The 20,159-nt window shown below is 45.2% G+C and overlaps 1 protein-coding gene across 2 annotated transcripts in view; it reads left to right on the top strand.

The window, feature by feature from the left end:
• The window catches only part of lepr (leptin receptor), a 62,205-nt gene extending 42,355 nt beyond the window's left edge, over positions 1–19,850 (top strand). For both annotated transcript variants that reach the window (XM_071346226.1, XM_071346225.1), the window contains exons 16-20: positions 12,002–12,208; positions 15,292–15,375; positions 17,048–17,150; positions 17,749–17,824; positions 18,037–19,850. In XM_071346226.1, coding sequence (XP_071202327.1) covers positions 12,002–12,208; positions 15,292–15,375; positions 17,048–17,150; positions 17,749–17,824; positions 18,037–18,882 — 1,316 coding nt within the window. In that variant the 3' untranslated portion in view covers positions 18,883–19,850. The remainder of the gene's footprint in view (positions 1–12,001; positions 12,209–15,291; positions 15,376–17,047; positions 17,151–17,748; positions 17,825–18,036) is intronic.
• The last annotated feature ends 309 nt before the right edge of the window (positions 19,851–20,159 follow it).

Genomic DNA, 20,159 nt, shown 5'->3' with positions numbered 1-20,159 from the left:
AGGAGGTGGGCAGAGCCAAGCACGAGCTAGCGAGATCCTATTGGGCCGTTCTAGCATACATCTGCATATTTCCGTCAGGGAACGCCTACTCTGTGAAATGAGCGCGTGCAATAACTCAATTCAACTTTGCACTCCTAAATAACGCGATTTCTTAAAACTTTTGCAAAGGCAAAAGTCTACAAAACTTTGTCCACTCTGTTCATAACAGATTCTACTTTTGGGAACAGAAAACTGTATTGAGATTCATCTATGAGAACATTTGCAGAATGTAGGCCAAAATCCATCTCGTTCCATCTTCTCCCTCTGCCTGCCACTGGGCTTCCTCTCATTACCATATTTAGTAGTGAGTGGAAAACGCCAAGCAGATGCTTCATATTTATACATCCAGTGAAATATCTGTCTCATTGTTCTATCTGTGCCTAGGGTATGGCAAAGTGGAGTGTGTAGAAATACATCCACCAGTTGAAGCTCATTTATACTTCGACACAATTTTAAAACTCTAGAATGCTATTTGGAGAACAGCAAAAACAAACGTGGCATGGCAAAAGGTCAATCAGACTTGTGAACATAATCCCTAGCTGTGTATTGCCGCTGTGCATTGCCGCTGTCCATGATATCTGTTGTCTGTAGCTTGTGAGATTTGGAAACACTTTGTTGCTTTTTGTGCTGCTGTTCTGTCTACGTGCTACGTGTTGCTTGTCCTATGTTGCTCTGCATGTGCTCACTGCTCATTGTTTGTCTGTATTGTAACTGTTTTTAATAACCTGCCCAGGGACAGCGGTTGAAAGCCGGCTGGCTAAAACTGTCACTTTTACTGAAATATTGATTAATGTTCACTTTCCCTGTAAAAAGAAACTCAAACAAAAATGTCCCATAGATATTATCACCTCAACATTAGGTTTATATTAGGTTTAAAGGTCTTTGGAATGGAGTCCACAATGTACTACTCAACTTCATCATACAGTGCATTCGGAAAGTATTCAGACCCCTTGACTTTTTCCACATTTTGTTACGTTACGGCCTTATTCACGAACCCTGGTTAACAAGTTGAATCAGCAATACAAAATTGGGTTTATTTATTTATTTACTAAATACCTAACTAATCACACAGAATTACATATACACAGAATGAATCATACCTTGATTACAAATTACATCATAAAGGAAAACGTCCCTAGCGGGCGGAACAGATATGACAGCTGGTTACACAGAAGAAAAGGGGGCTGGGTTTGAGTGAAAGAGCGGGAAGACTTGAGGAACAAAGGTACCAGCCATGCTATCGTAAATACAGTATCTTATGCATTCTAAATTACCACCCATTTGGAAAAGGAAAATGCAATAAATATTTACTCTGAGCTGCGCTTCGGTAGGTTGGTGGTAGATGGAAGGCCGTGTTGCCCAACCAAGTCCTTTGTCCTTTGAAGAATGTCTCTGGTGGTAAATTGGATACGTTGTAGTAATGTCGTTGGTAGACGGGATACTCTGTCTGTTCTTTCCTAGCCCACGTTTGCAGCTGCTGTTGCTAACTCAACGGCTAGGAGGTATCACTTCTGTAGTGAATAAGAGTTCAAAGTTCATACCATCCGCAACCAAAGCTCACGCTGAGGTTGGCTTAGTTCTGTAGTTGACATGTTAGTCCTTTTAACGTATGGACCGTTGTCCCCACATCCTTGGAACAGGAGGTTATATTGTCGTCAAGGCTTTATATAGGAAGGGAGAGGAGGGCGTGTTTGAAAACTTTTATAACCCATGTTTCTTTACAGGGGCGGGCCACTGATTGAGCAGAGCCCTAACCTTATGAATACCCAAATCTCTCATTTGGAAGCTAAAATTACATTAAATCTCTTCACCAATAATTTTATATTCAAACATTTAAATTGAACAACAAATCCATGTGAATCCGATAACTACAATGTGCAGACTTTCCACTGTAGAGTTTATGAGAATGTCAAAGATGACAACCGAACTGACATCATATTCATTAAGTACCACCGCATATGTTCAATTGGTCGGATTACCAGAATATAGTTAATTTCCCCCCACCTTCTGATCTTCTCAGAATCTCTATGTTAACCAAAGGATTTTCAAATGTCGCATCAGTAGGGTAGAGAGAGGAAAAAGGGGGGAAGAGGTATTTATGACTGTCATAAACCTACCCCCAGGCCAACGTCATGACACTAGGCTCCCAGTCCCTTCCGCTGATAAACATCCCCACAGCATGATGCTGCCACCACCATACTTCACCATAGGGATGGTGCCAAGTTTCTTCCAGACGTGATGCTTGGGCTTCAGGCCAAAGACTTCAATCTTGGTTTCATCAGACCAGAAAATCTAGTTTCTCATGGTCTGAAAGTCCTTCCATCTAGTGGCTTCCGTCTGGCCACTCTACCATAAAGACCTGATTGGTGGAGGGCTGCAGAGATGGTTGTCCTTCTGAAAGGTTCTCCCATCTCCGCAGAATTAACTCTAGACCTCTGTCAGAGTGACCATCGGGTTCTTGGTCACCTCCCTGACCAAGGCCCTTCTTCACCAATTGCTCAGTTTGGCTGGACGGCCAGCTCTAGGAAGAGTCTTGGTGTTTCCAAACTATTGTGTTCTTGGGGACCTTCAATGCTGCAGAAATGTTTTGGTACCCTTCCCCAGATCTGTGCCTCGACACAATCCTCTCTCTGAGCTCTACGTACAATTCCTTCGGCCTCATGGCTGCGTTTTTGCTCTGACATGCACTGTCAACTGTGGGACCTTACATAGACAGGTGTGTGCCATTCCAAATCATGTGCAATCAATTGAATTTACCATAGGTGGATTCCAATCAAGTTGTAGAAACTTCTCAAGGATGATCAATGGAAACAGGATGCACCTGAGATAATTTTCGAGTCTCATAGCAAGGGTCTGAATACTTAAGGTATTCAGGTTTTTCTGTTATTTATTTTTAATAAATTTGCGCAAAAAAATTATAATCTAAAAATCTGCTTTCGCTTTGCCGTTATGGGGTATTGTGTGTAGATTGAGGATTTGTTTTAGGTTGTAACATTAAAAAAAAATTGGGGAAAATACTTTCCGAATGCACTGTACATAGGCTACATTGACTCATTTAGCCTACTTGTGGAACAGTGCATCCAACATGAAATAGATGCATAATACATGCTATCAAGGCATGTAAAAGGCCTAGTGCACTACTTTTATTAATATTTTTCAGCACCCCTACTACCTGTGGCTATGGGCCAGAGAGAGAGAGTGACACAAATCTTTATCTTGTCAGTGTCAGTAATTGGTTTCTCTCTCTACGACAAGATGTTTATCGTTTAGGTTATTGTTTATTCTGCTATGTTTATAGCCTTGTTTATATCGGTGTTATAGTAGTGTAATATTATGCTTATTCATTCATGTTTATATAGCCTAATTATGACACTTTACTGATACTGTTATATTGTGCATGTTCTTGCGTTATAGAAACACAATTCATTCGGAATTGTACTATTCCACCAAGATTCGTTCCCAGTCAAGATCCATGGTATATAATCGAAGTGTGTGTGTGTTTATACAACGGTGGGTCTAATCCTGAATGCTGATTGGATAAAACCACATTCCAGCCGGTGTCTATTTCACAAGTTACTACCTGCTAAATCTTGATCTCCACTGTGAAAAGCATCTAGACATTATCTCCCATTTCTTTTAGACTAGCATTTGGTTTTCAACAGCAGAGATTTGTATAAACCGTGCTGTCTGTCTCTCTCAGACCTTTTCGATATTGATTTGGGATCTCCACCGTCCCATGTAAAGCAGCAAATTGAGCTGGTTGTCATAGCAACACACCACTTTTTTTCAGTTGACTGGCTAAATCGATACTTTGTTGCGAAAACTAAAATGGATGAGTAGAACATTTCTTTTGATCTTTTCGGCGGCATGACAATGGATGAATGGGAAGAAGAGATAATAATAATCCCAATAATCCCCAGGCATGCAGATTTGGGGGATACTGCATTGTTAAGAATACAAACTGGGCTGTGCGTTGCTTCGAGGGCTGACTTGCAGAGAATTAAACAATTGTTGACTTAAACTGTCACTAAGGAAGAGTTTAACATCCTTCTCCAACAAATGTATGAAATGGGAAGGGGGAGCAGTACAGCATAAGTAGCTACCTGGCACTCCGTAGTGAGCTCAACCGGTTTCTAAATGATCCACCCACTGGTCGCAGCTGGTGCCATATGAAGGACACCGAATTTACCACCTCTAATCCTGTATTTCTGGGCAACATCAAACAGCTAAGGCGGCAAGGAAAATATATCACAAACAGCCACCGATGAGGACAATGGCCCAAGCTCCAAAACTCCCAGGCTCTGAATCCTGGTACACCAAGGGGTCTGGTCCAGAAAGTGTAGTTCAACCTCCAGTTACATCTGGATCGAAGAGGAAAAGAGGGGAACAGACAAAAGCCCAACTCATTCCTCGTAAAAACAGACGAGAACGCTCTAAGGTATGTTGTTCATAGCCTGTTTGTGTTTTTTTTCTAAGTTGCACTCGTAATTGGGCTACTGGAAAACAATATTAAAACAATGCATTCTCTCTCACTCAGACACGCCACTCTCGCATATAACAAGGCCACAAAGAATCATCTGGACCCAAGGGAGAGTGGCAGGGAGTCCAAGAGGGGATTCATGTTTGAGCAGCCAGGGAAGCCGCTATGCTGGTGGCATCACTGGAGAAATATCTATCGAAATGCCCGGAGAACGCCCTTGCATTTTATCTCCACCCAAGGAGAGGAGAGTGTATCGGGGACTCGATCTGGTACACGTCAGAGCCGATGGGCGTGAAGTATCTGGCAGCACTTTTACCCAAGATCTGTAGGGCAGCTGGAACAACTTCATACACTAATCACAGCATCAGGACAACGACAGTCCAGAAACTGGCCAATGCTGGTTTAGAAGCGAGGGAGATTGTCAGTGAGTGAACATGGGTGCGAAGGTTCGCTCCATAGCTACTGGCGTCCGTCACTAACCGACCAACATCCTGGCCGAAAACAAAGTGAACACTGCAGCACCATCAACACCTTAAAGGCTGAAGAAGCAAGGCAGCAGAAGTAGTAGCACAGACTGAGACAGATATTTCGACCAATGCACAATCCAGGGGAATGTACAGATACATGGGACATACAATAAGTAGCTGTCAGCTGTGGTGGGTAACAAAGAGAATGTATGGTTTCATTTATTAAAATCAGCTGAAATGAATGTCATAGATTGTCTTTCATTTTCTCTGCCAGGCAAAGTTGCGCATCATAAGCTCATTGTTATGGATGTATCCAAATAAATCAAACTAGAAAACAGCTTAAACAAATGCAAATGCAGCTACTTTGCTGTTAGTCTGGCTGCACTTTTTGACGTGACTGTAAATTAGCCGTAGTTGGCTAGCTAGCAAGCAAGGGATTAGAACGTTGCCAGTCAGTGGCAATGGAGCATTTAGAACGAACATCTGGTTCGCGTCTATAGCTACAGAACAAAAAGACTGAACAAATGGGTTCCGTCCACAGATACAGAACAAAAAGAACGAACGACTGGGTCGCGTCTCTAGCAACCCTAGATTTGTGTCGGGACGATATCTTGTGGAATGATGAAATACTACGAATAAATTAATCAAAATAACGTTTTTAATGAAAATATGTAGATCATTATTTGAATATGTTGGTAACCCGTTGGATAAAAGTGATAATGCCCTCAAAGCCGGTGGTCAGAAGATATATTGGCACGGGAGTTGTTAGGCCCGAGACAAAGTCGAGGGCTGGCAAACTGTGCCAATATATCCTCCAACCACCGGCTTCGAGGGCATTATCCCTCTTCCTTAGTGACAGTTACACTTAAGTGTAAGGAAATTAAAACCCAGAAAGGAGAAGCATCGGTATTGTTCCTACTGTACATCCTGTAGAGGGTCAGAACTCAAATCACAGTCATCATAAGTGTACTAGCGGGTGAGGGCATTCACAGCCGACCGCTCAGACGCGTGAGGGCATGCCAGCCAACCGTTTTTACATGAAGAGAAAATATAAACTTCATTTTTATTTCTCTCTCTTTCTTTCCTTCCCCCACTCTCTCTTTCTTTCCTTCCCCCACTCTCTCTTCCTTTCCTTCCCCCACTCTCTCTCTCTCTTCTGTCGTGTCTTTGGCTATGCCGGATTAAGTGATATGACATGCTATTCTATAAAATCCTTTCTCTGTAATTAATATTACCTGATTTGCGTATACATTTCGTATATATTTTAATTTCACTTTCCATCTAGGAACTGAATATACATTCCTACATTCCGCCTCACCCAATGTGGTACGGACCTGCTATTTTTTATACTTTAGAACCGTAACCCCAATCAGAAGCTAGCCAGATAACTAGCTACTAGCTAGTAGTCAGTTAGCCACTGCTGCGGTCTTCACCCTTAACTCGGACACAGCCAGCTTCAGCTCGGGCCAATACCTGCCAGTCTGCAAGCGCGATATCAACCCAGAGCATATAGGACTGCTTTTTCTCTACCACATCACCGGATTCCTGACGCAAGCTCTGGACAATTACACCGTATCATCACAGCTAGCTAGCTGCAACCGAGTGGCTACTACTGGCTAACACCTCTGTCCCGAAGCAAGCACCAGTTAGCCTTGAGCTAGCCTCGAGCTAGGCCCATCTGCCGGCTAGCCGAAGAGGTCTACCAGCGAATTCTTGGGCTACAATACCTCTTTTGCCAATTGGACTGGACCTTTTTTTTGCCGACACAGAGCCCTGCCAATCCATCACAACTGGTCTAAATCAGCTACAAGCTAATTTAGCCATTTTTTGCCGCTGCTAGCAGCTTTTACCTTCTGCACAGACACCAGCCCTGTTATTAGCCTGGATATTACTCACCAATTTACCAGCATCGGACTGTCTCTCGACAACAACGCCGGATTCCTGCCGTAATCCCTGAGCCACTACTTCTGATCCTCACAGCTAGCTTGCAGCTAGCGCAGCTAGCGCCACTGCCACGAAGCTAGCACCAGTTAGCAAACACAATTCTACAATTCACAACCTCTCTTTCGCCATCGCCATCCGGCTTGGATTCTCTGTCGACACGACCACGTCTGAGCAGACCCCCTCCGTCTGAGCAGACCACCCCCCGGGCTACTAACTTTAAACGCCGCGTGCTAGCTTAGTGGAGGCCTCCCTGCTCCATCTACGGCTGCCCCCTGGACACTATGATCACTTGGCTACATAGCTGATGCCTGCTTGACTGTCCATTAATTCACGGTACTCCATTCTGTTTATTTGTGTTTTATCTGTCGGCTCTGTGCTTTAACTCAGGATCTGTGTGTAGTTAATCCGACCCTCTCTGCCTAGTCGTCGCCATTTTTACCTGTTGTTGCTGTGTTAGACTAGCACCCTGTTATTGCTGCTGTTATCTTACCTGTTGTTTTAGCTAGCTCTCCCAATCAAGACCTGCAATCACTTTATGCCTTATTGTATGTCTCTCTCAAATATCAATATGCCTTGCATACTGTTGTTCAGGCTAGTTATCATTATCATTGTTTTGGTTTGCAATGGACCCCGTAGTTCCACTCTCCGTACCTCTGATACCTCCTTTGTCCCACCCCCCACACATGCGGTGACCTCACCCATTGAGACCAGCATGTCCAGAGATACAACCTCTCTTATCATCACCCAGTGCCTGGGCTTGCCTCCGCTGTACCCGTGCCCCACCATACCCCTGTCTGCACATTATGCCCAGAATCTATTCTACCACGCCCATAAATCTGCTCCTTTTATTCTTTGTCCCCAACGCTCTAGGCGACCAGTTTTGATAGCCTTTAGCCGCACCCTCATCCTACTACTCCTCTGTTCCTCGGGTGATGTGGAGGTAAACCCAGGCCCTGCATGTCCCCAGTCACCCTCATTTGTTGACTTCTGTGATCGAAAAAGCCTTGGCCTCATGCATGTCAACATCAGAAGCCTCCTCCCTAAGTTTGCCTTACTCACCGCTTTAGCACACTCTGCCAACCCTGATGTCCTTGCCGTGTCCGAATCCTGGCTTAGGAAGGCCACCAAAAATTCTGGGATTTCCATACCCAACTATAACACTTTCCGTCAAGATAGAACTGCCAAAGGGGGAGGAGTTGCAATCTACTGCAGAGATAGCCTGCAAAGTTCTGTCATACTTTCCAGGTCTATGCCCAAACAGTTCGAACTTCTAATTTTAAAAATTAATCTCTCCAGAAATAAGTCTCTCACTGTTGCCGCCTGCTACCGACCCCCCTCAGCTCCCAGCTGTGCCCTGGACACCATCTGTGAATTGATCGCTCCCCATCTAGCTTCAGAGTTTGTTCTGTTAGGTGACCTAAACTGGGATATGCTTAACACCCCGGCAGTCCTACAATCCAAGCTTGATGCCCTCAATCTCACACAAATCATCAAGGAACCCACCAGGTACAACCCTAAATCCGTAAACATGGGCACCCTAATAGACATTATCCTGACCAACCTGCCCTCCAAATACACCTCTGCTGTCTTCAATCAAGATCTCAGCGATCACTGCCTCATTGCCTGTATCCGCCACGGGTCCGCGGTCAAACGACCACCCCTCATCACTGTCAAACGCTCCCTAAAACACTTCTGCGAGCAGGCCTTTCTAATCGACCTGGCCCGGGTACCCTGGAAGGATATTGACCTCATCCCGTCAGTTGAGGATGCCTGGTCATTCTTTAAAAGTTACTTCCTCACCATATTAGACAAGCATGCTCCGTTCAAAAAATGCAGAACCAAGAACAGATATAGCCCTTGGTTCACTCCAGACCTGACTGCCCTCGACCAGCACAAAAACATCCTGTGGCGAACTGCAATAGCATCGAAGAGCCCCCGCGATATGCAACTGTTCAGGGAAGTCAGGAACCAATACACGCAGTCAGTCAGGAAAGCAAAGGCCAGCTTTTTCAAGCAGAAATTTGCATCCTGTAGCTCTAACTCCAAAAAGTTCTGGGATACTGTAAAGTCCATGGAAAACAAGAGCACCTCCTCCCAGCTGCCCACTGCACTGAGGCTAGGTAACACGGTCACCACTGATAAGTCCGTGATAATCGAAAACTTCAACAAACATTTCTCAATGGCTGGCCATGCCTTCCTCCTGGCGACTCCAACCTTGGCCAACAGCCCCGCCCCCCCCGCTGCTACTCGCCCAAGCCTCCCCAGCTTCTCCTTTACCCATATCCAGATAGCAGATGTTCTGAAAGAGCTGGAAAACCTGGACCCATACAAATCAGCTGGGCTTGACAATCTGGACCCCCTATTTCTGAAACTGTCCGCCGCCATTGTCGCACCCCCTATTACCAGCCTGTTCAACCTCTCCTTCGTATCATCTGAGATCCCCAAGGATTGGAAAGCTGCCGCGGTCATCCCCCTCTTCAAAGGGGGAGACACCCTGGACCCAAACTGTTACAGACCTATATCCATCCTGCCCTGCCTATCTAAGGTCTTCGAAAGCCAAGTCAACAAACAGATCACTGACCATCTCGAATCCCACCGTACCTTCTCCGCTGTGCAATCCGGTTTCCGAGCCGGTCACGGGTGCACCTCAGCCACGCTCAAGGTACTAAACGATATCATAACCGCCATCGATAAAAGACATTACTGTGCAGCCGTCTTCATCGACCTGGCCAAGGCTTTCGACTCTGTCAATCACCATATTCTTATCGGCAGACTCAGTAGCCTCGGTTTTTCTAATGACTGCCTTGCCTGGTTCACCAACTACTTTGCAGACAGAGTTCAGTGTGTCAAATCGGAGGGCATGTTGTCCGGTCCTCTGGCAGTCTCTATGGGGGTACCACAGGGTTCAATTCTCGGGCCGACTCTTTTCTCTGTATACATCAATGATGTTGCTCTTGCTGCGGGCGATTCCCTGATCCACCTCTACGCAGACGACACCATTCTATATACTTCCGGCCCTTCCTTGGACACTGTGCTATCTAACCTCCAAACGAGCTTCAATGCCATACAACACTCCTTCCGTGGCCTCCAACTGCTCTTAAACGCTAGTAAAACCAAATGCATGCTTTTCAACCGGTCGCTGCCTGCACCCGCACGCCCAACTAGCATCACCACCCTGGACGGTTCCGACCTAGAATATGTGGACATCTATAAGTACCTAGGTGTCTGGCTAGACTGCAAACTCTCCTTCCAGACTCATATCAAACATCTCCAATCCAAAATCAAATCAAGAATCGGCTTTCTATTCCGCAACAAAGCCTCCTTCACTCACGCCGCCAAACTTACCCTAGTAAAACTGACTATCCTACCGATCCTCGACTTCGGCGATGTCATCTACAAAATAGCTTCCAATACTCTACTCAGCAAACTGGATGCAGTTTATCACAGTGCCATTCGTTTTGTTACTAAAGCACCTTATACGACCCACCACTGCAACCTGTATGCCCTAGTCGGCTGGCCCTCGCTACATGTTCGTCGTCAGACCCACTGGCTCCAGGTCATCTACAAGGCTATGCTAGGTAAAGTGCCGCCTTATCTCAGTTCACTGGTCACGATGGCTACACCCACCCGCAGCACGCGCTCCAGCAGGTGTATCTCACTGATCATCCCTAAAGCCAAAACCTCATTTGGACGCCTTTCCTTCCAGTTCTCTGCTGCCTGCGACTGGAACGAATTGCAAAAATCTCTGAAGTTGGAGACTTTTATCTCCCTCAACAACTTTAAAAATCTGCTATCCGAGCAGCTAACCGATCGCTGCAGCTGTACATAGTCCATCTGTAAACTACCCACCCAATTTACCTACCTCACCCCCCATACTGCTTTTATTTATTTACTTTTCTGCTCTTTTGCACACCAGTATCTCTTCTTGCACATGATCATCTGATGATTTATCACTCCAGTGTTAATCTGCTAAATTGTAATTATTCGATTTATTGCCTACCTCATGCCTTTTGCACACATTGTATATAGATTCTCTTTTTTTTCTACCATGTTATTGACTTGTTTATTGTTTACTCCATGTGTAACTCTGTGTTGTCTGTTCACACTGCTATGCTTTATCTTGGCCAGGTCGCAGTTGCAAATGAGAACTTGTTCTCAACTAGCCTACCTGGTTAAATAAAGGTGAAATAAAAAAATAAAAAATGTAAAAAAAGCTAATCATGTAAATGTAATTAACTAGAAAGTCGGGGCACCACGAAAGAGTGTTTATAGAGCTGTTATCTTCCGAATAAACTCTGAAAGACCTAGGAATATTTTACATCAATAGCAGTCAATATTAATCGTCACCTTATTTCAGTCTCATCTGAAAGTTGTAAATTCTTGGTTATTTTCACGAACTCTGGCTAACAAGTTAAATCAGCAATACAAAATTGGGTTTAATTATTTATTTACTAAAAACCTGACTCATCACGCAGAATTACATATACACAGAATGAATCATACATTGATTACAAATTATGTCATAAAGGAAAACGTCCCTAGCGGACGAAACAGATATGACAGCTGGTTACACAAAGAAAAGGGGGTTGGGTTTGAGTGAAAGAGCGGGAATACTAAGGAACAAAGGGAGAAGCTATCGTAAATACAGTATCTTATGCATTCTAAATTACCGCCCATTTGGAAAAGGAAAATGCAATAAATATTTACTCTGAGCTGAGCTCCATGTGAATCTGATAACTATAATGTGTAGACTTTCCTAGATACAGTTTATGTCATCCTGTCATCAGTCATAATGTCTCAGATGACAACCGAACTGACATCATATTCATTAAGTACCAACGCATATTTTCAACTGGTTCTATTACCGAAATATGGTTCCTTTCCCCCCACTTGTTTGATGTTCCCAGACTCTCTATGTTTAACAAAGGCTATTCAAGAGTCCCTCAGTAGAGTCAGAGAGAGAGGGAAGGGAGAAAGGTATTTATGGGGGGGGTCATAAACCAACGTCATGACACTTCCTTTCCTTCCCCCACTTTCTCTCGTCCTCCCTTTTCTGCCCCTCCCTCTCCAGGTCAGTGTGTGCGTTCGTTCAGTGCGTCCCGTGTGAACAGTAGTTGTGTGGTCCTGTTGTGGTCTCTGCAGCCCAACAGCAGTGTACCGTGGTCCCTGGTCGTAGAGTGGTCGGGTCAGAACCACCAGGACAGACCGGACCAGACCACAGAGAGCAGGGAGAGGTGGACCAGGTTCCCCCCTACTGACAAGCTCCTCTACCTATATGGTATGTACATTTACTTCCTGTTGTACCTTGCAGTCTCATTTCCCCTCTCATTCTTTCTCTCTCTCTCTTTCATTCGCTTTCTTTAACAAATCAAAGGCCAAAAATGTATGGCTCCTCTCGGACCAGGCACAAATCCCCGTCATTTGCATGAAGAGGAGACGCCGATACAGGGGGCGCAGATCAGGGTGCTTTGTAAAAATTTGTTGGAGAGTGGATAATCCTCCTTTACCATCCGTCCTACTGGCGAACGTGCAATCACTGGAGAATAAACTGGAAGAGCTCTGTTCGAGACCATCTTACCAGCTGGACATTAGAACTGTAATATATTATGTTTCACCGAGTCGTGTTTGAACGAGGACATGGATAATATACAGTTGGCTGGGTTTTCCGTGCATCGGCAAGATAACAGCTACCTCCGGTAAGACGAGGGGTGGTGGTCTGTGTCCTGTTGTCAACAACAGCTGGTGCGCAATCTCTAATATTAAGGAAGTCTCGGTTTTGTACGTCTGAGGTAGAGTACCTCATGATAAACTGTAGAGCACATATTTACCAAGAGAGTTTCCATCAATATTTACCACCACAAACCGATGCAGGCACTAAGACCACACTCAACAAGCGGCCATAAGCAACGGCCATAAGCCGTTGCTACGGCCATAAGCAATATAGAGTATGCTCACCCAGAAGCGGCGCTCCTAGTGGTGGGGACTTTAATGCAGGGAAACTTATATCCGTTTTACCTCATTTTTACCAGCATGTCACATGTGCAACCAGAGGAAAAAAACCTCTGGCCCACCTTTACTTCACAAACAGAGAAGCATACAAAGCTCTCCCTCACCCTCCATTTGACAAATCTGACCATAATTCTATCCTCCTGATTCCTGCTTACAAGCAAAAACTAAAGCAGGAAGTACCAATGACTCTCTCAATACGGAAGTGGTCTGATGATGTGGATGCTAAGCTACAGGACTGTTTTGCTGCTACAGAATGTGTTCTGGGATTCATCCGATGGCATTAAGGAGTATACCACGTCAGTCTCTGGCTTCATCAATAAATGCATCGACAACGTCATCCCCAAAGTGACCGTACATATCCCAACCAGAAGCCGGGGATTACAGGCAACATCCACACTGACTTAAAGGCTAGAGGTGCCGCTTTCAAGGAGCGAGACAAGAAAATCCCTAATAAGAAATTGCCCTGTGCCCTCCGACGAACCATCAAACAGGCAAAGCGGCAATACATAACTAAGATCGAATCCTACTACACCAGCTCTGACACTCATCGGATGTGGCAGGGCTTGCAATCTACTACGGATTAGAAAGGGAAACTCAGCCGTGAGCAGCCCAGTGATGCAAGCCTACCAGACGAGCTAAATGCCTTCTATGCTCGCTTCGAGGCAAGCCCCACTAAACCATGCATGAGAGCACCAGCTGTTCCGGACGACTGTGTGATCACACTCTCCATAGCCGATGTGAGCAAGACCTTTAAACAGGTCAACATTCAGGCGGATTACTAGGATGCATACTCCGAGCATGTGCTGACGAACTGGCAGGTGTCTTCACTGACATTTTCAATCTTTCCCTGACCGAGTTTGTAATACCTACATTTTCAAGCAGACCACCATAGTCCCTGTTCCCAAGAACCCCAAGGTAGCCTGTCTAAATGACTACTGACCCGTAGCACTCACGTCTGTAGTCATTAAGTGCTTTGAAAGGCTTGTCATGGCACACATCAACACCATCATCCCAGAAACCCTATACCCACTATAATATGCATACCGCCCCAACAGATCCACAGATGATGCAAACTCTATTGTACTCCACACTGCCCTTTCCCACCTGGACAAAAGGAACACCTATGTGAGAATGCTGTTCGTTGACTACAGGTTAGTGTTCAACACCATAGTGCCCACAAAGCTCATCACTAAGCAAAGGACCCTGCAACTAAACACTTCCCTCTGCAACTGGATTCTGGACTTCCTGACAGGCCTCCCCCCGGTGGTAAGGGTAGGTAACAACACATCTGCCACTCTGATCCTCAACGCGGGAGCCCTCGGGTGCGTTCTTAGCTTGTTTATTCCATGTGTAACTCTGTGTTGTTGTTTGTGTCGCACTGCTTTGCTTTATCTTGGCCAGGTCGCAGTTGTAAATTCACCCATGACTGCATGGCCACGCACGACTCCAACACCATCATTTAAGTTTGCCGACAACACAACGGTGGTAGGCCTGATCACCAACAACAATGAGACAGCCTACAGGGAGGAGGTCAGAGACCTGGCAGTGTGGTGCCAAGACAACAACCTCTCCCTCAATGTAAGCAAGACAAAAGAGCTGATTGTGGACAACAGGAAAAGGGGGGCTGAGCATACCCCCATTCACATCGACTTCAAGTTCCATTGCGTCCACATCACTAACAAACTATCATGGTCCAAACGCACCAATACAGTCGTGAAGAGGGCACGACAATGCCTATTCCCCCTCAGGAGACTGAAAAGATTTGGCATGAGACCTCAGATCCTCAAAAAGTTATACTGCTGCACCATCGAGAGCATCCTGACTGGTTGCATCACCGCTTGGTATGGAAACTGCTTGACATCTGACCACAAGGCGCTACAAAGGGTAGTGCGTATGGTGCAGTATATCACTCCGGCCAAGATTTCTGCCATCCAGGACCTCTATACCAGGTGGTGTCAGAGGAAGGTCCTACAAATGTTAAAAGACTCCAGCCACCCTAGTCATAGACTGTTCTCTCTGCTACCGCACGGCAAGCAGTTCCAGAGCACCAAGTCTATGTCCAAGATGCTCCTTAACAGCTTATACCCCCTTAAAACAGCTTCTGGTCAAACTGTGGCACTTCAATCCGTTTGGAGTTCCAGTTTGAGAGGTTGTTGGCTGTGAGCTTCTGGCGCCCTCTAGTGAGAGTTTATAGACATGTTTGAATCTGTTCTAATCTGAGCCTCTCTTTACTCTGTTACTATATATGGTTCAATCTGTTCTAATCTGCACGTTTCTCTGTTCTCTGTGACTTTATATGGCTCAATCTGTTCTAATCTGAGCCTCTCTCTGTTCTCTGACTATATTTCCCAGGTCATTTCTATGACACTGATGAATACGAGTTTATTTTGTATCCAGTGTTCGCGGATGGAGAAGGTGAGCCAGTGTATACTAAAGGTAAGCCCTCCCTCAAGATAGGAACAACATACAATACACCCGGCCCAAAAATATGTCTCAATGGCTGCATTTACACTGGCAGCCCAATTTGGATCTTTTGACCAATCAGATCTTTCTTCAATAATTGGACAAATGATCAGAATTGGGCTGGCTGTGTAAACACAGCCTATGTATTTGACATATGAGTATGGCTTGTGTTTATTTTGTATATTAAAGCACTGACATGCATGCATCTATAATGTAAGTCATATGTTCACATTTTTTGAGTGCCGATTCTATAAGAGTGTTTTAACACATTTCCTCTAGGGTTATGTATTGGTATCAAATCAAATGTTATTAGTCACATGCACTGAATACAACAGGTGTAGACCTTACAGTGAAATGCTTACCTATGAGCCTCTAAACAACAATGCAGTTTAAAAAAAATACGAGTAAGAATAAGAAATCAAAGTAACAAGTAATTAAAGAGCAGCAGTAAAATAACAATAGCGAGACTATACACAGGGGTGTACAGAGTCAATGTGCAGGTCCACCGATTAGTTGAGGTAATATGTACATGTAGGTAGAGTTATTAAAGTGACTATGTATAGATGATAACAGAGAGTAGCAGCGGTATAAAAGAGGGGGGGTGCAATGCAAATAGTCTGGGTAGCCATTTGATTAGATGTCCAGGAGTTATGGCTTGAGGTGGAAGCTGTTTAGAAGCAACTTGGACCTAGACTGCGGTAGCAGAGAGAACAGTCTACGACTAGGGTGGCTGGAGTCTTTGACCATTTTTAGGGTCTTCCTTCATATGCCATCCAGAGGTCCTGGATGGAGGTCCTGCCTCTGGGTGAGCATTTTCCTGCTTATGGCGGAATACAGAGTGCGGTCTTAGTCCCAGCATCAGTCTGTGGTGGTATGTAGACAGCTACGAAAAATACAGATGAAAACTGTCTCGGTAGATAGTGTGGTCTACAGCTTATCATGAGATACTCTACCTCAGGTGAGTAAAACCTCGAGACTTCCTTAGATATCATGCACCGGCTGTTATTTACAAAAATACATAGTCTGCCACCCCTTGTCTTACCAGACGCCGCTGTTCTGTCCTGCCGATACAGCATATAACCATCCAGCTGTATGTTGATAATGTTGTCATTCAGCCACGACTCCGTGAAGCATAAGATATTACAGTTTTGAATGTCCCGTTGGTAGTTTAATCTTCCGCGTAGGTCATAGATTTCATTTTCCAAGGATTGCACGTTTGCTAGCAGAATGGAAGGAAGTGGGGGTTTATTAGATCGGGTACGAATTCTCAGAAGGCAGCCTGCCCTCTGGTCCCTTTTTCTCCGCCTTCTCTTCACACAAATGACGGGGATCTGGGCCTTTTCCCGGGAAGCAGTATATCATTCACATCGGACTCGTTAAACGAAAAAAAGTATTCTGCCGTCCGTGGTGAGTAATTGCAGTTCTGATGCCCAGAAGTTATTTTCGGTCATAAGAGATGGTAGCAGCAACATTATGTACAAAATAAGTTAAAAACAAACAACGCAAAGAAATGAACAAAAAAAAATTGTTTAGGCATACGTAAAACGTCAGCCTTGTTCTCTGGCGCCATCTTGTCAATAGGAATATGATCCAATGTGGATTGATTGATTGATAGACTTACACAGGGTGTTGTCCTGTCCTCCAGTCTTTAGGGGGGGTGATGCTGGGCCTGCTGCCTACATGCTTCTGATGATCATCGCCTTCCTCTCCATTGTCCTCTTCGTCACCCTGGTCATATCCCAAAACCAGTAAGATTATATTTCACATCATTATTGAATATAATTTAAAGTTTAATCATTTGACAATAAACTGTATATACTGCTAACAGATTTTTGCTCAGTCGTAGACACTCAATAGCAGTGTTGCATTCTGTTCTATACCAGTGGTGTGTTCTGTTCTATACCAGTGGTGTATTTACAGAAAGTACTTTTGGCCTGTGTCTGACATTAGAAAGAGAGGATCAATGTTTTTTGCCTCTGTGCAGGTGGTTAAGACTAAAATGGTGATTCCAGGTAGTTATTGATCTGAGGAACACAGTCAGACACATTGATTAGGAATGGAATTAAATTATACGTGACATTTCAACAATGTACAGAATGTCCTCAGGGCTCAATTACTATGGAGATTGGCTGAATGTGTTCTGAGAACGAGGGAGAAAGGGGGTGAGAGTGAGTGAGTGAGGCGCACACTTCACATACACATGCTGCCCTCAGTCCTAGCTACACCTAAGCACACATCCGTAAACAAACACACTACGCTTTGTAAATGTATATGAGTGAGAGTGTTGGATTGGAGACTGAAAGGCTCCATACCTTGTTGTTAAATTCTATTCTGTCTGAATCCCAGCATGAAGAAGTTTATGTGGAAAGATGTTCCCAACCCCAACAACTGTTCCTGGGCTCAGGGGATTGACTTTGGGAAGGTGAGGTGTACAGGAATACTACTCCACACACACTTAGCCATGAAAACACACTTAAAGATATAGCAGGCTACTAAAACAGTAAGAGACCATAGAGACCAAAAAATGCATGTGTTGTGTAGGACAGCTTGCCACAGTATTAATAAAGTACTATCTAATCCATAGGCTTGTTCACCTTGCTGTGGTCCTAACTCTCCTCCTATCTTCTTGTCCAGGCTGACACTATGGAGCAGTTGTTCCGCCACCCAGAGGGCCTGCCAGCCTGGCCACTACTCCTCGTCTCAGAGACCATCTCCGAGGCCACCATCATGGAGAAGACTGGGCCCCCTACGTCAGGCCCAGACAAGGACCTGATCCCAGCCTCCTCCCCAGCTCTCTGTGTGGACTCAGAGGTGCCTGGGCTCCCAAAGGAGGAGGAGACCCTCCAACTCCCAGATCTCCCCAGGAGTTTGGAGAGCTCAGCCCAGCCGTCAGTGACCTACGCCACCGTGCTTCTCTCTGACAACCCCCACCACCTCTACAAGCAGGAGGGCAGCCTCAGCAGTTCCAGCGACGAGGGCAACTTCTCAGGCAACAACTCTGACATCTCGGGCTCCTTCCCCGGAGGTCTGTGGGAGCTGGAGATCTCCCATTCCGGAGCCGGAGAGTCGGACCTGGAACCACGGCGTTCCTGCTCTTACAACTCTGTCGGGGAGTTTTCCGAGACTTCAGAACAGGAGGATGAGGCCCTGGGAGGAGAGAGGGATGGGGGGATAGAGGTAATTGAGAAGAAGGACCTGTATTACCTGGGGATGGGCTGTCAGGAGGAGAGTGAGGAGGAGGAGGAGGAGGAGGAGGAAGAAGACACAGGGGCTATGCTTCTCAAAGAGGTGATGGTTCTGGGGAGAGGGGGCTCGTCCGTTGAGTGCATCCCTTTGCTCGGGAGTCAGGACTCTATGTTTAGTGAGTACAGTGACGAGGGGTCGGTGGTAGGGATGAGGAGTGTCCCCCTCTACCTCCCCCAGTTCAGAACTGCTCCCTCCAGTCCACTCAAAGCACAGGACAGCGCCCACCAGCTGTAAGCGCTGATAGTGCTTCATGTACTGATTCAGTCTGATGCTGCTGTTTAGTCCCTCAGGAGGGAGAGAACTCAAGAGAGACACAGACAATGGCCTGTGGCCGGTGTTCAGTCAGTGATAGGCTCTTCTATCTGTTGAGAGCATTTACAGAACCTTAGCTGTTTTTAGATGGCACACTATTCACAATATAGTGCACTAAGATCCCTTATGGGCCCTGGGCAAAAGTTGTGCACTTATATTGGACATTTAGAATATGGGGAAAAGGCGTCCAAGGGTGCGAGGCGTCCTAGATGCTAAGCCTCTGCCCACTTTATAAGGAATAGGATGCCATTTTATAAGCACAGTCTCTCCGTCTACAGTGCTACTGTTCAGTCCACAGGAAGCCAGCTCTGTCACATCTCGGAGAGAGGAGAGCAGAGGGGTGGAGGCTCATTCATTCAGTACTGCACACTTTCAGGAACTATTATGCTGGGATGAATTTAATAAAAAAATTGAAAAAAGGAAAGAAAAATCTTCTGAAAAGGTCTATTTTCTTTCCGATGGCTGCTGTGAGCTCGATAGACTGTACAGCATAAGCACATGATGTGATCGTGTCTCAAAGCGGGTGTGATTGAATGGTTGGACTCTGGTGGATGTTGGATTTGGATGCTTTTGGAACACTTATTGTAACATTTGTGGAGAATTGCCTTTTAGATCTGCATTTGCATTGACTGAGCCCTCAAAAAATATATATATATTTTCTTCGTTGTATATGTGCTGTATTTGAAACTTCTTTACGATATGTAAGAAATGTGCCATCTAGTTTCATTGCGTGTCTTTTTCTATTGAAAAAGCTGTTGCTACTGTAGGTATACATGATAAAAGAATGTACATTTTGAAACCAATGAAAAAACTGAAAATACCAGAGTGATATGTAATCCTTGTCAAGATCTTGTGTAGTTTTCGTGGTCACAATAAAATCTTTATTGCCACGACTGTTGACTTATTAGGAAATGGTTGAGTTGAAGGTGGTCCATGCTGAGAAAGATCAAACCTAAACACTAAACGTGTTTTCTCTTCCACCATTACCGAGGCCATCAGTCACTCAGACAGGTTAGGGTTGCAGACAGACAATACTAGGAGACCCATGAGCTGCCACCCTGAACCATTATTTTGTGGTATATATCGACTTGGTTGTCTTGAGGGAGGGAGAATACACTGAGTTGCTGTCTCCGGTGACACAGATTACATACTGAGTTGCTGTCTGCTGTGACACAGGATTAGCCATGTCGAAGCATGGC

This window comes from Salvelinus alpinus, chromosome 16, assembly GCF_045679555.1.
Source record: "Salvelinus alpinus chromosome 16, SLU_Salpinus.1, whole genome shotgun sequence".
Classification (NCBI taxonomy): Eukaryota; Metazoa; Chordata; class Actinopteri; order Salmoniformes; family Salmonidae; genus Salvelinus; species Salvelinus alpinus.
This window is presented reverse-complemented; position numbering and strand designations above follow the sequence as displayed.